We start from the raw sequence: 20,187 nt of genomic DNA on the forward strand, positions 1-20,187 counted from the left end.
ATTGGCCACAGTGGTTCTATTCATTGGCCACCAAGGTCTCCAAGACCACACTGCATTAGATTTTTGTTTCTGGGAATGGATGAAAAGTGTAGTATACACAGAAAAAGTGAATAGAGAGACAAATTGCTTGCTTGAAATTTGGATACTGCTGTCCTCATAAAGGAATGCCAAGACAACTTCAGATCAACATGCCGTATTACAACAACAATTCAAAGTGTACTGAGGTTGGCAGTGGAATTTTCTAATATTTATTGCAAATTGTAAAAAATTTGTCAATTATTTGTGTTTTGTATCATTCAAAAAGTCAAATACAAACAATAAGTAACTTGTCGTTCTTTAATACCTCCCATAATGGCTTTGTGCATGCTAGTTTTAAACAGCAGTATTTCTCTATCCATTAAGAATTGGACACATGTTTATATTAACTTTTTTACTCAGAATAATCTGTATTATAACCTCCCAAAATAGCATTAGCATTAGTAGAGGCCCACGATGCAAGAAAGCAAAATTATGCAGCATCAGCCAAAAAAAAAAAAAAATCTCCGATTTCACCTCTCCGTTCGTTCCAAATACTTGTCCAGCTCAGGCCTTAAATTTATTTAGGCTATCAACTTCAACAACAAAAGATGGACGTCTGTTCCACAAATCAACTACCCACTGGCTAAAGGCAAACTTCTCCACATCTATCCTACAACTGTCTTTCCACAATTTGAATTTATGCCCTCTCAGGTGATTATTCTGATCAACAGGAAGAATCCCATCAGCATTGAGCATGCTCAAACCATTCAAGGCTTTATTCAGATCACCTCGCAGGTGCCTAGTCTCCAAACACTGTAATCTACAAAACTTAAGCCTTTCTTCATAAGAGCAACCCTTTGTTCCATTCACTAATCTTGTTGCCCTTCTCTGTACTCATTCCAACAGCTCTACATCCTTCATAAAATGAGGCCTCCCGACCTGCATACAGTACTCAAGGTGTGGCCTGATCATAGCCTTATACAAGGGGATAATTACCTCCTTATCCCTGCTAGAAAAATTGCTGTATATCATAGACAAGACACCAAGACCTACTCATGCAGACCATCTGCACTGCTCAGAAAACTTCATATCTGCCTACACAATTACCCCCAGGTCCTTTTCACTCTCTGCAATGTCGGTGTAGTACCACAGAGTTGATACGTTACTCTGGAGTTACTGCTTCCCATATGTAGTACTTTACATTTGTCAATGTTAAACTTCATTTGCCACCTCTCAGTTCATCTGCTCAACTTTTCTAGATCCTGTTGTAGCAGCTTACTGTCATTAACAACTCTGCCAACCTTCGTATTGCCTGAAAACTTGGACATTAAGTCTGATATACCATCATCAATCATCATCAGCAATTTTCAATGCACTGCAGGATGAAGGCCTCTCCAGCAACTTTCCAGTTCCTTCTGTTTTGAGCTGGCCATCCATTTACTACCCACAAACTCATGAATTTCATGTATCCATCTCCGCCTTTGTCTTCCAGGTTTTCTTCTAGCTCCTCTTGGGTACCATTCTGTTTTTTCTTAGTCCATCTGTCATCATGTCTCCGAGCTATGTGAGCTATGTGTCCTGCCCAAGACCATTTTAGTTCTTTAGTTTTTATAAGAATGTCCTTTACTTGAGTTTTCTGCCTAATCCATGTGTTTCTCTTCTTATCTAACAGTCTTATTCCCAATATAATTTGTTCCATTCTTTGCTGTGTAGTTCTCAGCTTCTCTTCCATTCTTTTGGTGAGTGCCCAAGTTACACTTCCATAAGTCATGGTGGGAAGTATACATTGATTCATTATTTTATGTTTCAGACAAACTGGGATATTGCTCTTCAGTATGTGACTATATTTCCTGAATGCTATCCATCCAAAATTTATTCTTCTCTTGACTTCCAGCCATTTATCATTATTACAGCTAATAACTTGTCCCAGATAACTTTTTGACACCGCCTTTTCAATTACTGTTCCTTCAATCCTTCAATCATAATTTTCCTTTCTGTGGCATACTTGTTCATCATTACTTCTGTTTTAGCCATATTCATCTTTAGTCCAAAATCCTTACTAACTGTGCATAACTGATTAAGATTTTCCTCTAATTCTTTGGGATCGTGGCTTATGACCACAATGTCATCTGCAAATCGTAAATGGTTTAGGTACTCTCTGTTCACATTGACTCCTTTCAGCGACCAGTCTAATCTTCTGAAAGCTTCCTCAAGGGCAGCAGTAAACAGCATCGGAGATATTGTGTCTCCTTGCCGAACTCCTTTCTCGATTTTAAATTTCCTACTGTCTTTGTCTAGTCTAATAAAGGAGGTAGCACTCTCATATATTTTCTTCAAAATCATAATATGTGGAGTATCTATGCCTTGTCTTTCCAGTGTCCGAAATATTGCCTTATACTGTATGGAGTCAATTGCCTTTTCATAATCCACAAATGCCAGGCATAATGGTGTTTTATATTCATTTGCTTTCTCCATTAGCTGTGATATTACATGAAGGTGATCCATAGTTGAGAATCCTGTCCTAAAGCCAGCTTGCTCTTTTGGTTGATTCTCATCAAGTATTCTTTCTAATCTGTTAATTAGTAATGACCCTTGTGAACAACTTGTAGATGTGGGATAATAAGCTAATTGGTCTATAATTTCCAATTTCTGATTTATCTCCTTTCTTATGCAGCAAAACTATGATTGCATTATTTCACTGCTTAGGCATCACACCTTTTCTAATGCACTTTGTGAAGAATCTTGCCAGTTTTGTGTTATGTCTCTTCCTCCCAATTTTAACAACTCTGTAGTAACTTCATCTTTCCCCGAGGCTTTCTGATTCTTCATTTTCTTCAATGCATGTTCTACCTCATCAGGAAGAATATTGGGTATGTCATATGTGTTGCTACTTTGCATTTCATCTTCCCCACTGCTGGCATCATTCCCTCGCTCCTTGTATAATTCTCTATAGTAGTCTTCTGCTATTTGAATTATGCCTTCTCTGCTGTTTATATGTACACCATTGCTATTCTTCAGTTTCAGTATCATTTGTCTTTCTGTATTACTGCTCATGGCTGCTGATTTAAATCCTTTGTTTTCCTTTAATGCTTGTTCTACTTTTCTTGTGTTAAATCTTCTTATGTCCTCTCTGTCTCTTTCTAATGGCTTTGCATAACTCAGTATACTCAATTTTTTCCTTGTTAGTATTTATCTTGCTCTTCATTTTTCGCCTTCAGTTCATCATATCAAGTGTTTCTTGACTAATTTTTTCTTCTTTGGATTTCTTTTTCCCTATAGGTTTCTTGGGCTTTATCACTTTCAGAAAGTTGTAATATTTCTCGTCGATATCTTGGTCCTGAGCAGTCTGCAGAAGCCCAAACTTGTTCTTAATTTCCAGTACATACTGGTTTTTCTCCTCTTCTGTTAACTCAAAGACCTTTGTATTATTTACTCTAGTCAGTTTTTTCCTTTCCTTTCCTTCATCTATATCAAGTGTACAATCATGGATATCATTAATAAATACAGAACACAACAATGGACTCAAAACTGAACCCTGAGGGACTCCACTAATAACATTAGTCCATGAAGAGTAGTGTCCATTGATTACCATTCTCTGTCTTCTCCCACTCAACCATCCCTTTATCCATAGCAGCAATTTGCATCCAATGCCGCACTGCTCCAATCTGTGTAGCAGTCTTCCATGTGCAACAGTATCAAAAGCCTTTCTATGATCCAAATATATGATATCAAAGTTATTCCCTGCATCCAGTTGCTTTGTGACCACATCATCGTATCCAATCAAACTGGTCAGACAAGACTTTCCCTTAACAAACCCATGCTGTGTCCCAGCTATAACTGAAGTCTTGTCTAGATGATCCTGCAGTGCTTCTTTAACCAGTGCCTACATTAATTTCCCTATATAATATCGGTGTAAATACACCATAGTTAACCCATAGATTTGAGCTACGATTGTAGCGTAGAAGGGATCGTTTTAATTGTATCTCATAATGTGGTTGCCTTCACAACAAGATAGCTACTATTGAATTACTTCAAATAAATAACGCTTCTCTAGTAGGGAAGGCTACTGTTATTTATTTTCAGCGTACCACCACCCAGACGATCGTTTCGAAGCTTTTTGGCTTCGTCATCAGTGGCGGGTAGGTAATACAACAAGCCATCTCAGTTGCGAAGTTATATCCACATTATGAGAGATGCCAGAAGGGTGTGGTGGTAATGTATTTGGAAAATTAAATGCACTAGGCATAATCCTTATGGGTTTTGATAATTAACCATATAATATCGGTTTAAATACACCATAGTTAACCCATAGATTTGAGCTACGATTGTAGCGTAGAAGGGTTAACTATGGTGTATTTACACCGAGATATTATATAGTTAATTATCAAAACCCATAAGGATTATGCCTAGTGCATTTAATTTTCCAAATACATTACCACCACACCCTCCTGGCATCTCTCATAATGTGGATATAACTTCGCAACTGAGATGGCTTGTTGTATTACCTACCCGCCCACTGATGACGAAGCCAAAAAGCTTCAAAACAATCGTCTGGGTGGTGGTACGCTGAAAATAAATAACAGTAGCCTTCTCTACTAGAGAAGCGTTATTTATTTGAAGTAATTCAATAGTAGCTATTTTGTTGTGAAGGCAACCACATTATGAGATACAATTAAAACGATGCCTTCTATGCTACAATCGTAGCTCAAATCTATGGGTTAACTATGGTGTATTTACACCGATATTATATAGTTAATTATCAAAACCTATAAGGATTATGCCTAGTGCATTTAATTTTCCAAATTAATTTCCCTGGAACAGAAGTTAAACTAACAGGTCTATAATTACTTGTGTTGCCCTTTGATCCTCCTTTGTGGATTGGGGTCACATTTGCACATCTAAAGTCCATGGGTACCTCTCCCCTGAGTCCAAGGAAGCTCTTATATTTATGGGTAAGGGTTTGCTTACTTCCTTTGCTGCCTCCTTTAATATGACTGGATAGATCCCATCCACCCCAGGTTCCTTTGTTATGTTTATCTTCAACAATTTCTCCTCCACTTTCCTCTTAGTTATTACAAAATCATCTACCTCACTGCCAGAGTTTAGTTCACCTCTGGCATTCCTCTCTCTGAATAACTACTTATGTTTGAATGTAGATGTAAAATATTCATTTAGTTTGTTAGCCACCTGAGCAGGATCATCAACAGTTGAACCATCGATATCCAGTGGACCAATCTGATTTATCCCCTTCCTTCTAGAGTTTACACAGGTAAAGAACTCTTTGCTGTTTTTCTTTGCATCCTTTGCCAAAGATTTCTCATAATCTGCCTTTTCTTGCCTAACCTCCTTTGTGACCTAGTTACAGACCAGCTTATATCTATCGTAGGCTTCCATGTCACCTATTAATTTATACGTATCCCATGCATTTTTCTTCTCTGCCACATGTCTCATTAGTTCATCTGACATCCATTTAGGCCTAAAACTTGAACAATATTTCTTAGTTTGTATGTAAAGCCTAGTAGCTTCCAAGATTAATTCTTTGATTGCTTCCCATTTTGAATTTGCTGTTGTTAACATCATCAGTTGGTCCCACCGTACAGAATTTAAATACTGTCTCAGACCATCGTAGTCGCCTTTACGAAAGCAAAAACCCTTCCCTTTACCCTTGATAGTAGTTACCTCTTTGAGTAAATCCCACTTCAGCACACTGTGATCACTGCCACCTAGTGGTTCCTTTATCTGCAGATGTTTAATGCATGAAGAATCACTACTGATAATCAGATCAAGAGTATTACTCCCTCTAGTTGCCTACCAAACATGCTGATGTAGAAAACAATCATCCAATAAATCCATAAAAGCCTTGCTAGTGTGTGTGTGTGATCAACTCACAAATTCCAGTCAATATCTAGGAAATTAAAATCCTCCATTATAAGACTCTCTGATTTACTGGCCCACTCTATTTTCCTGTACAGTTTTTTATTATACTCATCAGATTCATTAGGCCTATAACACACTCCTACTCTCAAATTTTGATTTCCCAGTGCTTATGTCACACCAAACTGACTCAACACTGCACTGACCAGTGATGCCGACTGGCTGTACCTCCTTGGATTTTATGTGTTTCTTAACTAATAGCATAACCCCTCCTCCCTTCCTATCCTGTCTATCCTTCTTGTACATATTGTACTCCCAAAATTACAGTTCTGCATTCCTTATATCTGTGTGACATCACGTCTTTGATATCCCAACAATATCAGACTTTGATGTTTTGACCAAGACCTCAAATTCATCAAATTTATTTACTAAACTCCTAGCATTGGTGTACACACAAGTATACATGCACCTGTTCCTATTCTTATCTATCCTAACACAACCCATGTGTTTACTTGTACCACAATGACTCCCAGAAGTCTCTGAAATCCCCTGAATCTTGTTTTCCAGGCTGCTGCTCATTCCAGTAGAATGGCAGTGGGATTTTGTAACATTTATTGCAAATTGTAAAAAATTTGTCAATTATTTATGTTTTTTATCATTCAAAAAGTCAATAACTACAAACAATAAGTCACTTATTGTTCTTTAATACCTCCCATAATGGCTTTGTGCATGCAAGTTTCAAACAGTAGTATTTCCATATCCATTGAGAATTGGGCACATGTTTATATTAACTTTTTTTACTCAGAATAATCTATATTATAACCTCCCAAAATATTTACTATTCCTTCTGAATCACCCTGTATATCTTTTCATTTTAACAAAATCTTCAGGTCTTCCTCTTTCTTGGGCTAAAACATTCTAAATATCATGGAACACCCGCAGATCCTAATGAAAACCCATGAACTGTTTAGCAGCCAGTCTGCATTGTTTAGAAACTTCATGTCAGACTGTACAAGAGGACTGGGGAACTCAGACTGTTCAATTATTATGTTTCTTACATTTTCCACCTCTTTGAGGGTAGTACTACTTAATATGTTATTCTGGGTTTACTGTTACCTGCATGCAGTACCTTGCATTTATCAATGTTAAACTTCAAATGCTACTACTCAGCCCATCTGCCTAATTTTTCTAGGTCTCGTTGCAACAGTACACCTTGATTCCTATCATTAACAACCTTCCAACCCTAGTATCATCTGCAAAATAAGATAATAAGTATAATATGCCTTCATCAATATCATTAATAAAAACTGAAAACAGTAAGGGGCCCACCACTTATCTGAAAACAGAGGGCTACACTAATAACATCAGTCCAAGAAGTGTAGTGCCCATTTATAACCACCCTCTGTCTTCTGCAATCAACCATCCCTTTATCCACAACAGTAACTTGCCACTAATATCACACAACAGCTGCTAAAATAGTCTGACATACTGTGCACAAGTGCCCTCTGTATCCTGATACTTTATTTCATCCTTTTGATATGACTGAATGAAAATTTTGTTCTATTCAGTGTGAAATTTGACTGAAGTCAAATTTCACACTGAATAGAACAAAATTTGACTGTTGCAATGTTCAATGTAGTTGAAACTTCACTGTGCTAGGCAAATAGAACTGCCTCCCCCAGGTGCATGATGTAAAAAAAAGTACACGAAAGCTATTTTAGTGACAACACTGAATATTTTATTGCATCAGTACTTTTTCTTGTATTGTTGAACTGAACTTAATATATCAGAACTTAGAACTAAGTTTTAGTTTTAAAGAAATTACTGTTTTCTTATATATTATCAAATACATTTTTTAATCAAATATGTTAACTGCTATAATGTTAAAAGAAAAAAAAATTGACTCATGGGAGGCCACCGACTTTTTTTTATTATTATAGTGCTGAACCCATGTATTTAGTATGATAAGTAAATAGTGTAGTATACTATGTACTTATTATAGTACCAAACCCACGTAGTGATTACTCATTACAAAAATGAAAAAATCAATATTTCTTACTTTTTTTTTTTTTTTTTTGTCAGCTCTGTTCCACATGTCACAAAGCCTAATTGTGAAAAACATGTCACTTCTGGCCATGAAAGACATACTGAATTTTTCTTAATGCTTGTCTTGTATCACTTATTTATGCTATTATTTCTCTGTTTGATATGAATTTATGAAGTTGCACAGTGCAACACAAATAGTAATTATGTTTATTTATGAAGAAAAACAATGTAATTTCACTGCTGTGAGATAATATTACATTCCTCATGCCTCTTGAAATGTCTTTATGATATAATGGCCAATGAGAGTTATAAGCCCAGTCTCAGTGATAAATATAAACCAAAAATGGAGTAATGTGTACACCAAGATTTTTACAAGGATATTATCTGCTGTTTATTAATAACATTTTTATTATATGCTTACAATAATATTGTTAAATATGAGGAAGATACATAAAATTTCACAGGAAAATCAAATATTATTAAAAATTAATATTTTCAAAAATCAACACAAAATACATTTTGTGACAATAGTTTTAAACTTGGAGAACACGAGACTTGCATGCGCACATGCACGCATGCACATCCTATGTGCACACACACACACAGGGCTGCATAGTGGAAGGAATGGGTTGCATGCAGCCCATGCATTGGATACTGGGTTAACCAGAGATGTCCATCCCACAGGCTTAAGCTCGCTTCAACTTGCTTAAAGTCAAAATAATTAATTTTGTTTCCTAAAATACTTACCAAGAACTCTGATTTGGGGATTTAAATGCTTATTGATTTCTTCCACCAAATCATTCATATTTTTTGACAGTGACAACTTCAGTGATACTATCTGCCTAAGAGCTGATACACCCTTATCAGTACGCGAAGCTCGCTGAAAACTCATTTTCCATGGATTCTTAACATCACCTTCAGAGATAACACTGGCCTTATACATAGCTTCAAAAAGATCTTCTTCAATTGTCTTAAATGTCGATTCAGGAGCCCTATTACTATATATGAAAAATAGGCAAATACAGTTAGTACCTTAATTCAGCAGGTAAATAATACAAATATCTATAATTATTTTAAAAGTATATTAAAGCATCATTAATTTTTAATTGACATGCAAAATAGAAGCTGACAATTAAAAAAAAGTCTTAATTACCAAGAAAAAAATATATACTACAAAAGCACATGAATACAAAGTAATATATTTTCCTAATTTGGTAAAATTTATGGATCCTGTTATCATACCTCAGAACTGATGTTGAGAGCACAATGGCTGAAAAAAACTATGGAGGTAAAAGACATTGTTTTGATAGCAAATTTAAAATAGAATCCATAAACATTGCTAATGATAAGTAGATACACTTTGGTATGTGGGTACACTTAGTAAACACATAACATGTTAAATTTACTTAATTATCGACATGATTTTTTAGTGTCCTTTCTTCCTCAGTTATCTAGTATGAATGGCTAATGTCCTTTTCCAGCTATATCAAAAAGTCTTAAGTAAATGGAATTAAAATAAATTCTTAATTGTTTTAAGCAGGCACTACAGAGATGCTATAAAGAAATCAATAATACCAGACTTGAAACATGTGAATAGTCATCATCATCCAAATTGGTCATTGTATTAAAGTAAGTTCACAACATATGTGAAGGGGGCAGTTTGAAGGGATATAATTACAAATGAAGATAAATTAAAATACCTAAAAAACAACTGCTCAACCAAATAATTTCAGTTTTAAAAATGGTTTATAGTATTATAAAGCAAATATACGTTAAATTAGGGCAGATTATATAATCATCTTAAGTACTAACACTAAAAACAACTTAAAAGAATAAACATTAGCTGAATGTATCAGCATCATCAATGGTATACTGTTAGTGAATGACTAGAAACTTTTGCCATTCAATTCAAGCTAATGTAAATAACAAGTTGATATAACACAGCACACTGCAGAGTCAGATTTAAAATACTACTTTGCATATGGATTTTTTTTTTTTTTTTTTTTTTAATACTTAAGTTATAATATTAACTCCTGACATTTACCATTTTCTCAAATAGAAGATATTCTCAAATATCTTTCAAGAAAATCAAATTTTCAATATATTTCATCACCAAATTAAAGACATGAGTAGCTGTAATTGCTGTTAATCAATAAAAAAAACAAAGAGTAATTTAAAAATAAGAATTAGCAATACCTTTATGTACAATGCTTGAAGTTTACTTGAGTTTGGTTATTTGGTCTGTGCTTATTAACAGGAGAGAGTATGTTTACAGAGATGGGATACACATAAATAGAATGGGTGCAAGAATATTTGCTGATACTATTGAAGCAGTGTTAGGTGAGCCAGAAAACTAGCAGCTTTGGGGAGGGCAATATACAGACTAATAGATAACAGCAGCTACAGGCAGAGGTCAAAGAGATTCTTGCACTGCTTCTATTAGGACATGTGGTACATTGGAAAGGAAGATGTCACTGGACCTGCTGGAGGTTCTCAAGACTAGCCTAGCAAATACACAGGTTGTGTTAGGTTAACTAAGAGCAAAAAACAGGTACATGTATGATGTGTGTACACTAATGCTAAGGGTATAGTAAAAAATTTCATGTATTTTAAATACTGGTTGAAACATCAAATGAAAACATTATAGGAATATTGGAGACATGGTAACATAAGAGACGGTACATAAGACATAAGAGATGTGGCATCTGAATATGATAGGTACAACACAAAGTGAGAGGATTTATATTTATTATTTTTGTAAAATTTATTGTACTAGGCAGTCCTAGCCGACCTCTGGCAATCCTGTCATCTATTTATAATATTGTACAGATAATATCATGCAAATAAAGATTTACAACAGCATTATTTATTGCTACTGGACATGTTCCTGTCTTTCTAGACAGAAAGAGAGTAATGGAGTAAATCACTTTACTTCTTTTGACCGAACTTTTTTTTTTTTGATGGAATTTAGTAGTCTAAAAGGTGACTGGAAGCACAGCTTCCTCACGCTACACATGACAGAGATCAGCAAAAGCATCCCCAACAGACAGGCCATGTTGGGGGGGGGGGAGAAGTTATGCTCTTGATTAAAAAGAACACAGAATCTACAGCAGTGCATCCAGCTGACATGGATGGCCAGTGCAATGTTGTAGTAGTCTGGTGTGACATAAGAAGTGAGAAAACAAAAGATAATATCAGTGTGTTATAGGCTAAATGATTGTGATGGGTATAACAAACAACTATACCAACAGAGTGGGCCAAAAAAACAGAATGCCTTATAGACAGTGGATTTTGACTTTCCAGATAATGACAGGAACTTGTGGGTTTGTCAATCACACAGCAGTATGTTAGAAAGACAATAAGAGAAAGCAATACTCTTGATCTGATTATCAGCAGTACTCTTCTTGCAGTAAGAATATCGAGAAAAATGACTATTAGGTAACAGTGATCAAAGCATATTCATGTGGGATCTACTTAAAGATAAAAATAGAAACAAAAGTAAAAGGGAGGAATTTTGTTTTCCTCAGAGGGATTTTGCTCATGGTCTCAGATAGTTTTTAAATTCTATTCAGTGGGACTAACTGATGATATTACAAACTGCAAATTCTAAATGGGAAGCATTCAGAATTTGCAGTTTGTAACGTTGATCCATTTAGACCTAAATAGATGACAGATGAGCTGGTGAGACTAGTGGCAGAGAGGAAAAATACATAGGATATCTATAAACTATATGTATAAACTATCAATTTGTATAAACAATATATATTTTGCATCAATGTTCATGTGTGACAAAGTTTTTAGGAATGGGATATCAGGAGTATATCAAATTCAAACAGGGAGCGAAATGAATTTTTGATAATTGAGAGGAAAAGTAAAAGAGAAATTATTGATGCTAAATATAAAAAAGGCAGCTAGGGTGGATAGATGGGACTATCCAATTACAGCAGAGCGTCAATAATCCAAACTAATTGGGACTGGGGGTAGTTTGGACTTCTGATTTGTTTGGATTTTTGAACTCAGTAACCATTTTCGAACTTTGTTTCTTTGCTGCCAGATCTTTCATTCTTTTCAGCAAGCGTAGTTAAGTTGGACAGCATTAGGTTTGTTGCTCGTACCTAGCCCTCATGAGTAGCACAGTTGGTAGAATCACCATTCTCCCCACTGTGGGTGTAAAAGACCTGAGCTTGAGTCCCATCAGTGATGGGAGGAATTTTTATGGGCCTTTTTCACAACATGGCTGAGTTAGTTGGCCTCAGACAGAGATAGCATGGTTTTTCACCCTGAAATTTCGGGTTTTTTGTCCAGCAAACAGAAAATCGAGCACAGAACATGCAATTTACAGACAGTATACACGGAGTAATATGGTCTTAGTTGCTGATGCTCCCAAACCCAACTACAACAACAAAAAACAGCATCTTCGAGGGATAGGTCATTAGCTGTTGTCATAGTTTTTTTTTGCATCATCTGAGTCAAGTTTCAATGTGAACTTTAAAATTTTTTCCTTGTTGTTGTTAATTTCTGTTATGGTTGACTTTCCAACCTCATAAAATCTTGCTAACAAAGGCCCACTTCCTCCCTTTGAAACTCTGTTTAAAATTTGAATCTTTGATTGAACTGTTAAAAATTTCTGCTTCCTTTTAAAAGACAAAGAAGTAGATCATAACTTCGTTACGGTAAAATAAAACTCTGTAAATATTCAGAATCTCTTCATTCCTATATCTAAACTTCATAAACATTTTACTCTGTATCTCACTTGCGCGTATCGTGTTAGTTGCAATTTCTGCATGCTGTGTTCTTTGTTGTTAATTGATGCTTATCTTTTTTTACTGTTTTATATTTTACAACCCAAAAAAAATGTCATTGACTTATGTACTGTATGTATATTAATTAAGCTATGTATGTAAGCATAAATTTATTTTTTATTTTGCTAACCTTTGAATAATATTCTTCAGATTTTCACGTATCATTTAATTTTGTTAATTGATAATGTAAAAAGTATAAATTTGTGCTTTATATCTTCATTTTTATAGCCTGTTGATAATAGTCCTTCAATTTTTGCTTATTACAATTGCCATTTAATAAAATGAAAATTCTATTCACAAACGTGATCAAAATAACTGGTGCTTACTGCAATTATTTTATGGCTGTTGTTATTTTGGTTTTTAGGAGCATTAGCAACTAAGGCCATATTGCACCGGGATATGCGGTGGTCATTCCCTGACCTTTCCGCATCCTCCGTATTTGGTGGTGACAGGCTCGAACCCCGGTCTAATCAAGAAGCGTGTGCTATGCACTGCTGCTCCTTCCCACCTGGCTATGGAGGCGGCTTATTTTATGGCACCAGCATTAAAAAAATAAATAAATAAATGCTGGCTCATTCGGATTATTGACGTTCAGATTTTTGATGCTCTACTGTATATTAAAAGAGGCAGAAAAAGAGGCAAGAAAACATTTAGCCGTAATTATGAGAGCATCCGTGGATTCAGGGAGTCAGGATTGGAGATGTGTGATTTGGACTTCCCAATCCATAAAGGGGGGGGGTCAAAGAGAGAGGTGAGTAATTACAGACACGAAGTATGACTTCGGTTTCAGGTGAAAATAATTGAATCACCTGGTTAAACAAGTAATGCAGGACCATCTAGACTGAAATGAAGTTATAAGCATGATTTGTTAAGGGGATAATTGTGCAGTCAGACAAGAAGTTCATTGAGCAGTGTAGATGGGCTGCTAGGACAGCTCAGGATTTTGTCAACGATACACAGGAATTGCATCAGCAGGGATAAGGAGGTAATTATACTACTGTATAAAGCAATGGTTTAGCCACACCTTGAGTATTGCATATAGGTGTGGAAGCCTCATTTTAGGAAGGATTTCAATCCGTTGGAATGGGTTCAGAGAAGAGCAACAAGATTAATGAGGAGAACTAAATGATACTCTCTTACCAAGATAGATTTCAGTTCTGTAAATTTCCATGCCTGGAAACTAGGCACCTGTTGAGGAGATCTAATTAAGGTGTTTAAATGAATGGATTAAGTAAATGCCAATAGCATCTTATTCTTACTCAGACAGCACACACAAGGAGACAAATTTAAATTGAGGAATGATGGTTGCAGGATATATGTACAGAAATTTGCTTTCAGCTTGTGGAAAGTTGATAGACAAACAAACAGTTTGAATAAATTTAGGAAAAAATTAGACAAATTATTAGAGGGGATGGCCAGCTGATGTGGGAAGTGTCTTTTATTTTTGGCTGATACTGTATATGCTTGCTTCCTTGCATCATTTGCTAATACTAATGGTAACAGCATATGTTATTTTAACTATGATGTACAGAAATTCTACTAGTAGGAAGAAGGCTTTGGTTAGACCACAATTTGTGTACCATATACAGGTTTGGATTTCCCTGTGGCACCCATAAGGAGATTTCACTGAAGGAAGGATACAAATAGGTTGGAAAAAAGTGCTGTGAATGAATGATATAGAGAAGCATTTCTAGAGAGAAAGACTTCCATTTGTAGACTGAAATCTGAAGACCAGATATCTGAATGGGAATTTGAGTGACATATTTAAGCTTTGAAAGGTTTTAGTAAATTTAGATTAAAATTATATTGTTATGTCCAGGTATCTGGACATAACATGGTCTATCTCTCTTTTTTTTTTCTTTTTTTTTTTTTTTTTTGTTAAAGGTTGATACTGAATAAGCCTTGCATTGATTTGCCTTGTTGCTCTGCTGTGGTCAGAGATGATGAAAATAATAACAGCTGATAGTCAGCATTTTTATTATAACAGCTGGTACATATAGCACATGAACAAATGATTCTAATATTGCTTTAGCATTTATTTCTTATATATAATGTATTCTTAGGATTGATTATGTATTTTTTCAAGCAAAAAACGAAATTTTTAGATTAAAATAATCTCATAAAAAGCTTAAAATATAACAAAATATTGGATCAGTTATTAAGTATCATAATACAGATAAACAAAATAATACTATACCATTGCATTCCATAATATCCCAAACCACAGTAACAAAGACACATAGCCACTTTACTTTTCCTAAATAACCGGGGTTGTACTTGCTCTTTAAGAATAGTGCTCGGAGAAGCTAATGTCTATGCATAAAAAGTAAGCAAAATTAATACAGGACTTTGTAACACACTGAAGACTTTGTAGCATCTTCATAACTATTCACAAAAAAGTCAACCTTAATAATTTATATCACATGAACAAAGTGACTTACTGCATATGGTTTAAGTATAATAATATATATTTATAAAAAACTTATATATTTCTGGGTTTTTTATATGTTTATATGTAATAATTTATATACAGTAGGCCCTCGATTTAACGGACTAATTGGGGGAAGGGGTGTCCGCTATTGCCGAAAGTCTGTTAAATCAAATGTACTTTAAAAACATATATTAATAACAAACTTACAATGTACAGTACAGGATGTATTAAAATATTATTATAATGTATAAGTATGAATAAAATATTATTATAATGTACATTAAGTAATTTATATACGTCACTAAAACATCTGTTAAAAATATAAAACTAAATTTATGACAGGAACCAAACTTTATTTTAATTAAACACATCAAAAACTATACAATGTAACTAATGGAGTGTTTCCACCACTTTATTTTATTTTATTTTATTATTTTTTTTTTTTCTTAAAGCTCACACAAAGTTGTTTTCAATGTGAAAATTAGTTTTTTCATTTAAATCCATTTTAGAGGGAAAAAAATACTTTAAAATTCTTAAACTCCACTGAATAAAAAACATTTAAAAAATGTTAAAAAAAGATACATAATATTTAATATTAATAATAACTTAATTGAAAGAATCACAATTTTCAGAGTCAGAAACAACTGTCATATGGAGGGAGAGGTGTTATTTTCTTGCTGGTAGAGGGTTCTGGTGAAACAGCCCCAGTTGATGAAGTGGTCTTGAAGAAATCATCAAGCTTCAGTTGCCTTACACCTTGGTGCTGCTTCCTTATTACTGTAGACAGAAATTCTCTAAAATAGTCATAATAAGGAAGCACATCAGGGTCTGATGATGATTCAATATAATGTATGATGTCATCCTTATGTTGTCTTATAACAGACAATTTAGGATGAGGTGCAACTGATTCTTCGTCTCTGTAATCATTATCGTCCTCTTGTTCTCCATGAAGAATATTTTCTGCAATCTCTACCTCAGAACGGTCCTTGAGGTTGTCACAGACATTCTCTCAGATATGCCAGACAAGCTGTACTTGCTACCTGGGAGTCTAAAACGCTGATGGAACTGATATTCGGGTGATATTCAAGTAGACCCAATTTCAGTGAAGTCCAGACAGTCTGTGACAGCCAAATCCTCTTCTTGCACCTTCACGATGGTGTGACTGTTAGTAACCCTGCATACAACCTCCATGCACAATGCACACTGTGCGTGACCACCCAGGTGTGAACCAACGTAAGCAGGGGTCGAGGTGTGGCACCCACACCACATGGAGGAATGGCATTCCTCTGTGTTACCAGGGAATACTAGGTGGTAGATGACTCTCATCAACCAGTGAAATACCACCACTTTGCTTATTGCAGGCTTGAAGTGGTGGAACCCATGTTTAGTCTCCAGAGCTAAGTTCCGGTCAACCCTTCCCCATCTCTTCCATCATGCAGTATGACTGATGACTTTTGAGGTTATGATGAACATCATGGCGAGATCCAACCTTCCTTACATTTCGAGAGTACAGCTCTAAAACGGTATTTTCAGGCTGGCCGCTAGTTAGTACACTGGACCGAACCTATTGGTAACTCTTTAGGAGGCTTCCGGATCAGCTAGTGTATAATCTTGTTACCTCTACGCTGCCAGATAGTGACTAGAGGGAGTCTGAGTAGTGTGTATGCGGGGCGTATTGTCGAGGTCACGTTATATCAAGGATCTGGGTATATTCTTACCATGTGTACAGCATATTCAAAAATTTCATTACTTCATACAGCATGTGCCCCCCACTTTTTTCTTACTGTCGAATACACCATAAACTGCCAAACTAATAGGTTTTAGTTTGGCATAAGCTTATCAGTTTCAGTTACGTTTCAAGTAAGCTTATCAGTGAAAAGATCTATTCATTTCACAAATATACTTGGTCTCAATTCTAACCACAATGATGTCCATTTCCAATTGCAGTCTGTCAAACCCCATGTACTTTTTCTGACAGAATCTCCGTTATCGGTTGATTCGACCACTGCTCATCTCAGTTGCTCATATTATTCGCTTTATGATTCCTTTTGCCTCAAAGGTGGTACTTGTGCATATGTCCATTCTGATATTCCCTGTCAGAGACTTGGTAATTTGGAATTGTCTCTGGCTTAAAATCTCTCTACCTCATTGTGTCAAATTCATCTGTTGTCTCTACCGTTCTCCCAACTCCACTAATCACTTGGAGCTCTTTGACTTCCTCTCTTTGCAACTTGACTTTCTCCAGTCCAACTTTCTTAACAGTGAGGTAATTTTCCTTGGCGATTTTAATGTTCACAAAACCCAGCTGGCTTCCATTTTCTAGTCACACCGACCCAGCTGGTTGAGATGCTGAGGCTTTTGCAATTACTAATGACCTTGCACAGATTATTCATTTACCTTCAAGAATACCGGACAATCCTAACCATGCAGCCAACACGCTTGATCTTTTTCTCATAAACAACCCTCCTAAGTATACGGTCTAAGTGAGTGGTTCTTTAGACAAATCAGATCACAACTTGGTGATTGTCTCTTCTCCAATGGAGCCTTTATCTCATGGCTATTCCCAACCTCATATTGTTTGGCATTACAAGAATGCAAAATGGGATGACCTGCTAGATTTCTTTTCTTCTTTTCCTTGGTCGGATTACTGTTTCAAAGTGCCTCCATAGCCAGGTGGGAAGGAGCAGCAGTGCGTAGCACACGCTTCTTGATTAGACCAGGGTTCGAGCCTGTCACCACCAAATACAGAGAATGCGGAAAGGTCAGGGAATGACCACCGCATATCCCGGAGCAATATGGCTTAGTTGCTAATGCTCCTAAAAACCTAATAACAAACAAACAAACAACTGTTTCAAAACTTCTTGGTCGCAACTTTTGCCTTTCTCTGCTCCCACCTCTGCCAAAACCAGATGGTTCTGTTGTCACTTCAGCCAAGGATAAAGCTGACCTGCTAGCATCCTATCTTTCTTCCAACTCCTGTATCAATGATCTTGGTAAAACACCTCCCACCATTCCCAACACACTCCATTCAATGCCTCCTGTGGTCTTCCATCAAAAGGATGTCAGAAGGATTTTGACGAATCTTCACGCTAAGGAAGCTCCCGGTCCCGATGGTATTTCTCGACTTGTTCTCAAAACCTGTGCTCCTGAACTTACTCCTGTTCTTTGCCACCTTTTGTCACTTTCTTATTCCAAAGGTGTTTTTCCTTCTGCTTGGAAATTTGCTCATATCAAGCCAGTTCCTAAAAAGGGTGACAAATCCCTCCCATCAAATTATCATCCCATTGAAATTACTTCTACTCTTTCTAAAGTAATGGAGAAATCAACTAACCGCCAACTCTTAAACTACCTAGAAACCTTCCGTCTGATCAATGATCGCCAGTATGGATTCCTTCAGTGAGGATCCACTGGTGATATTCTGGTTTATGTTACCCATTTATGGACAAATTCAATGAAAAAGTTCGGGGAAACACAAGCAGTTGCTCTTGACATCTCAAAGGTGTTCAATCGTGTTTGGCATAAAGATCTCCTAAACAAGCTTCCATCTTATGGTTTGCCAACTGTTTTTTGCAATTGGTTATCCAGTTTTCTCTCTGATCGCTCACTGTGGGTAATGGTAGATCTTTTCCACTAATGCTGGTGTCCCCCAAGGTTCAGTTCTACCCCCCACTCTTTTCCTCTTGTATATTAATGACCTTCCATTGACTGGAAATCCTATCCATAGTTTTTCCGATGATAGCACGTTGCATTCCACTTTCCATTTTGAGAAACTTTGCCCTGCTCAATCAACTTCAACTTCTCGAATATCCGCTACCAATTCCTTAAATGCCAATCTCCAGGTAATTCTCCAGTGGGGTAAAGACAACTTAGTTGATTTCAATACTAAAACTCAGTCTTGTCTTATATCTCGCAAAAAGGATTCTTCCGCTCCTATGCTTATCTTTGGTGACACTTCAATTTCTAGGCAAAATGATATATCTCTTTTGGGGATTACCCTGACTTCCAATCTCTCTTGGTACAAGCAAATTACAAATATTGCTTCCTCTGCATCTAAAAAACTTGGTTTTCTCTTTCGCTCTCGACATTACTTTTCTTCCAAACAGCTGTTCACTGTATACAAATCGCAAATCCACCCTACCATGGAATATTGTTCCCACATCTGGGGAGGTGCCCCCAAAACCTCTCTCAGGCTTCTAGATTCCATTCAGAAGAGGGCAGTTAGATTAATTAATGACTCATCTTTAACAGAGTCTCTCCACTCGCTGTCTCATACACGTACTGTTTCTGCTCCATGCCTTTTCTACAGATACTTCCATGGGCACTGTTCTGAAATGGCTTCTATAATTCCAGCTATCTCTTTCAAAATAGTCCGAACACATTCCGCTACCAGACAACATCCATTTACTGTCCAACTTCAAACTCACAGAACCAACTTTTCATCTTCCTTGTTTATTCATTCAACTGCCATTTTCTGGAACAACCTTCCTTTGTATGCATTCCCTGCAAATTACAGTCTACAGAAGTTCAAGTCTAAAGTCAACAAATATCTTCTTTCATCTTCTCAAACTCCAACCCAAGCACGGTACTAAGTAGTATAGGTTCTAATAATACCTGTCGTGTTTGGGATTTTCATAAAAAAAAAAAAAAACAACAAAAAATAAAAAATTTGATAGCCCGGATCACCATCATTTTTGAGCCACTGTTCCCCATCATTCTCAGTTGCATTTTTGCTGCCAACCCTCAGAAGAGTGTCCCAAAAATTAGAAGCCTCAACTCCCTCAAAGTCCATTTCAGGTTCTACATCATACAACAACTTCTTCCAAGCATTGACCAAGGTAGTAGCTGCTAAGTTGAAGATAGCAGATCTGATGTTGTATGCATGTAAATTTTACAGTGTCCTGGTGCCTCTTGTATCTTCTTCTGTGTCTTCTGTTTCTTCCAAAACAACCATCACCTCTTCCAAAAACTTCTTATACAACCTCTTACATGCAAAGATTACACCCTGATCCATCGGCT

The 20,187-nt window shown here is 36.2% G+C and overlaps 1 protein-coding gene across 1 annotated transcript in view; it reads right to left on the reverse strand.

Moving 5' to 3' along the window:
• The window catches only part of LOC150089644 (pseudouridylate synthase 1 homolog), a 130,640-nt gene that overhangs the window by 91,914 nt on the left and 18,539 nt on the right, over nucleotides 1-20,187 (reverse strand). The window contains exons 3-4 of the mRNA XM_090390062.1: nucleotides 14,938-15,053; nucleotides 8,686-8,936 (exon numbers count right to left, since the gene is read on the reverse strand). Coding sequence (XP_090246188.1) covers nucleotides 8,686-8,936; nucleotides 14,938-15,053 — 367 coding nt within the window. The remainder of the gene's footprint in view (nucleotides 1-8,685; nucleotides 8,937-14,937; nucleotides 15,054-20,187) is intronic.

Source organism: Mastigoproctus giganteus, chromosome 2 (assembly GCF_048544385.1).
Source record: "Mastigoproctus giganteus isolate SK-2022 chromosome 2, ASM4854438v1, whole genome shotgun sequence".
Taxonomy (NCBI): domain Eukaryota; kingdom Metazoa; phylum Arthropoda; class Arachnida; order Uropygi; family Thelyphonidae; genus Mastigoproctus; species Mastigoproctus giganteus.